A 3540-nucleotide genomic window follows, 5' to 3' on the forward strand; every position below is an offset into this window, starting at 1 on the left:
CTATTTGTTACTGACAAACCATACTGTGATTTCATTCTGTGGACTGAAAGGGAAAGTACTTCACCTTTTGTTGAACGTGTCACACCTGATGTGGCATTCTTTGACAAAGAATTGGAATGTGCTTGTGACTTCTTTAAAAAATGTATCATTCCAGAGCTGCTAGCCAAGTATTTTTCTGCACCAAAACCAGCAGCAGCAGCATTTGCTGATCATAGTCAACAACAGTGGTGCTACTGCCGTGAGACAGAAGCAGGGAACATGATGGTCTGTGCGTCAGGTTTTTGTTCCGTTAAAATGTTTCACCAAACCTGCCTTCGCATGAAAAGGGTCCCAAAACAGTGGGTATGTCCCAGCTGCAGAAAAGTAATCAATGCCCAAAAAAGAAAACCTTAGTGAGGAGACTGTGAAATGAGTAAGTAGTAGTAGCTGATACTGTACTATCTTATTTATGAATAAACAGTTGTTAAACCAATATTGTTTTCTTTCCCATCATTAGTATTAAGTATCTGTAGCAATCAGGGATATGAAACATGGGTAGGTCATTCATATCAAACACACCAGAACAAATATCTGGTTGGGTGGAACTCAGTTAGAATGGGTGGATGTGCAGCTTGATCTGTAAAGAGAAACAGAATGTGATCGCATCAGAATAGCGATCAAAATGATCAAAAGTTAAGTCACGACAAGCAAGCAAGAAGTGTGAGTCACAAAGGTTTATTTGCTGGTTGAGCACATCTGTAGCAAGTCACATCAGTTCAATTTACTGTACATCCCCATCACTGGAAGGGCACCACAGATTCAGACACATTTGTAAGTGCACAACATACGCTCACAATCTTGTCAAGGTAGGTCACATCATTTTCTCTCTCTATGTCCGTGAAACTTATGGGGACAGTGCTTTGCAAGACTGTGTACTTTTGACGGAGAACTCCTATTACTCTTTCAATATGTATCCTAAGAGAGGCTAGACATCTGGTGTTCTCCAAGTCAACAGGATCTAACTGCTTCTTTCCACGAGTAAATGCTGGAATCTTTAATTCAGCTTGGCATCTCTCAATGGACTCTTTAACCAGGAAACCTCTGTCCGCTAAAACTACGTCCCCTGGGAGCAAATGAGATAAAAAGTTACTTTGTTCTGTGATTAACTTATCACTCGTGCGACCTCCCCATCCAGTGGAAATGAAACAAATGGAACCTTGAGGGCAAATTGCAATTAAATATTTCATTGTGTGGTGTGATTTGTATGATGAGTAACACTGAGCACTGGCTAGCAATCTACTAGGTTTCTCTAGAAATATTTCAAAACAATCTATAATGCAAACTGTCTTTTCAAAGCTATTGTTTCGAAATGCATATGGAAGAGATCTTCTTAAGTATTCTCTGTCAGGCCACAACACTAGACTTGGCACCAGTCTACAATGCATTACACTAATACAGTGTTTGAAGAGCTTTGACACAGTGGTTGAGTCAATGTCAAAATAAAAAGCCAAAAACTCAAAGGACAAGTTCATTCTAAGCTTCATTATGGTTAACATGTACTGCTGAAAACATGTTAAACCAGATTTAAGTTTGAGAAAAGGAGCCACAATGTCAAAAATAGTCATGAGAATTGAATATGCTGATAAACCAGTGAGAGTATTAACCCTTTTATCATCGTTATGCAAGCTCATCTCATTCAGTGTAGTCCTATTCATTTTTTCCTTCAACAACATATTTTCAGTCCTCAGAGCTTGGCATTCTTGCTCAAGAGATTGGACGTGTTTACCACAGGTTGCAGTGCTGCATGGTGGAGTCGCTGGATCTTCCTCATGGAGAACAGGCTGGACATCATTTCCAGGTTCTTCCAGGGTAGATTCCTTCAAAGGCTCTGTGGTGGGAGTTTGGTCTGCAGTAGGATCCTTGTTGCTGGGGACAATCGGTTGATGCTCTGGTGCTCTGGTGAAAACACAAAAGTAGTATAAAGAGTATATACACTACTGATGACAGTTTCTAATTTCTTTGTAAATCACTCGCTGTTTTCTGCAGTATATACTAGCTTTCATTAGTAAGAAAGTAAGTAAATTTTAAAGTGCTTTATAGTCAGTATATACACGATGTAATAAAATAAAATCAATAGAAAGACAATGACAGGGATATTGACAATGACAGTGACAGTGACAAATCACATGCATAGTCAGTGGCTGCCAAATGCAAGTCGGTAGAGGTGTGTGATGATTTCAAACCAGTCACAGATGTTGTGTTTTTTACTAATCACAGATGTTATTTTTTTTTTTATCTCATTGGATGTTATTAAAACTAAAATGAATTGTACGAAAACTTTTTGGTTTATATTTTTACCAAGTCCATGGAAGTGGGGTCGAACAGATTAAGGAACTTTGATATATTCACCTGGGAGGGATGGATTTCGCAGATAGAGCAGACAAAGCCATCTTCTGTAGCTTTGCTTTCTGCCGTCTGTTGAAAACCTCAAGTCTCATTTTTCTTTTCCTCTTCTCTGGAGATGGAACGTGGTTGAAAATAGATGGAACAAAGTCTGGACTCAAGGGATTATCACTCTTTCTCCCTACAAAATAAATACAAGAAACATTTCAGTGTGAACTTGGGTTTGTTTACTACGTTTTAGCACTTGCTAGCTTACAAAACATGACGTTAGCCCCACGAATTGCATGCTATAATTCAACTAGCTATGTCGTATTAAACTGATCAGAAACCACAATTATAGCTTATTAAATAATGAAGACACGGTTAGTAAGCTTTGTATGTTCATTCTGTAGCTTACCTGATATGAAGTGATCGCTGCACAAGCGGAATCCAACGGCTGGGGGGTCCCATCTCTCAGTCTTGTTTTGCTGGTTCCTGGCTCTTTTAATGGCGCTGATCCACTTTGCTCGCCTCTCCGCATCTTTAGGAATGCGGTAAAACGACGAGCCTTTCTTTTTCCCTCGTTTATTTGTGCAACCTGGTGCACAACAGTTATCGACCATGTTTAGCCTCCTCTATCACAACAGTCTGCCAGTCTGCCGAATGCTGCCAAAATGGCGGTGCCCACGGTTTCCTGTCCCCTAAAAACGTCATCCCCCGGAACTCTATAGTTAATCGACTCAGTCACTTCTAAACACAACTGGAAATATTTACATCATGACGAAATACAATTTAACGGAATATATAAATAATGCCCAATCGTGGTACAAAGTGTGTAAAGCTTACGAGTTCTCGTTAACCAGCACAAACTAAAATGAGCTCGCTCCGTAACGGCGGCCGTACGGGAAATTTCTCCCCCTTTGCTAGCACATTCTACCCACAAATAAACTCAGACAACTATCTTAACAGCTATTGTTTTCATTAGCGTTGATAAAGCGACAACATAAAATAACATTTTTATCCGGTTAACACACCGGTTACTGACCTGTGAAAGCAGTTATATAGCGGAGAAGTAAAGACACGATGCGTCTTCGTTTCCTTCCAGAATGTGTCTGGGGGAGCGGCGGAAGGTGGGGCTCCCTTACCGTACCCCCCGAACACCTGGAGCGATTACAAATG

At 40.3% G+C, this 3540-nt stretch overlaps 1 protein-coding gene across 1 annotated transcript; it reads right to left on the bottom strand.

The window, feature by feature from the left end:
- Positions 1-260: 260 nt before the first annotated feature.
- Positions 261-3540, bottom strand: LOC311501684 (uncharacterized protein). The gene is made up of 4 exons (XM_084563645.1): positions 3407-3540; positions 2780-2959; positions 2389-2563; positions 261-1935 (listed from the first exon to the last, which is right to left on the bottom strand). The coding sequence occupies exons 3-4, from the start codon at positions 2475-2477 to the stop codon at positions 777-779; spliced, it is 1248 nt and encodes a 415-aa protein (XP_084419771.1). The 5' UTR covers positions 2478-2563; positions 2780-2959; positions 3407-3540; the 3' UTR covers positions 261-776.

This window comes from Chelon labrosus (genome assembly GCF_963514085.1).
Source record: "Chelon labrosus genome assembly, chromosome: 16".
NCBI classification, from domain to species: domain Eukaryota; kingdom Metazoa; phylum Chordata; class Actinopteri; order Mugiliformes; family Mugilidae; genus Chelon; species Chelon labrosus.

What these genes read in the sequence shown, in the direction of transcription:
- LOC311501684 (XM_084563645.1), bottom strand. Translation starts at nt 2,477, where the DNA reads ATGAGACTTGAGGTTTTCAACAGACGGCAGAAAGCAAAGCTACAGAAG. An exon ending in GCGAAATCCATCCCTCCCAG is followed by an intron (nt 1,936 to 2,388) that starts GTGAATATATCA and finishes TGTTTTCACCAG; the next exon opens with AGCACCAGAGCATCAACCGA.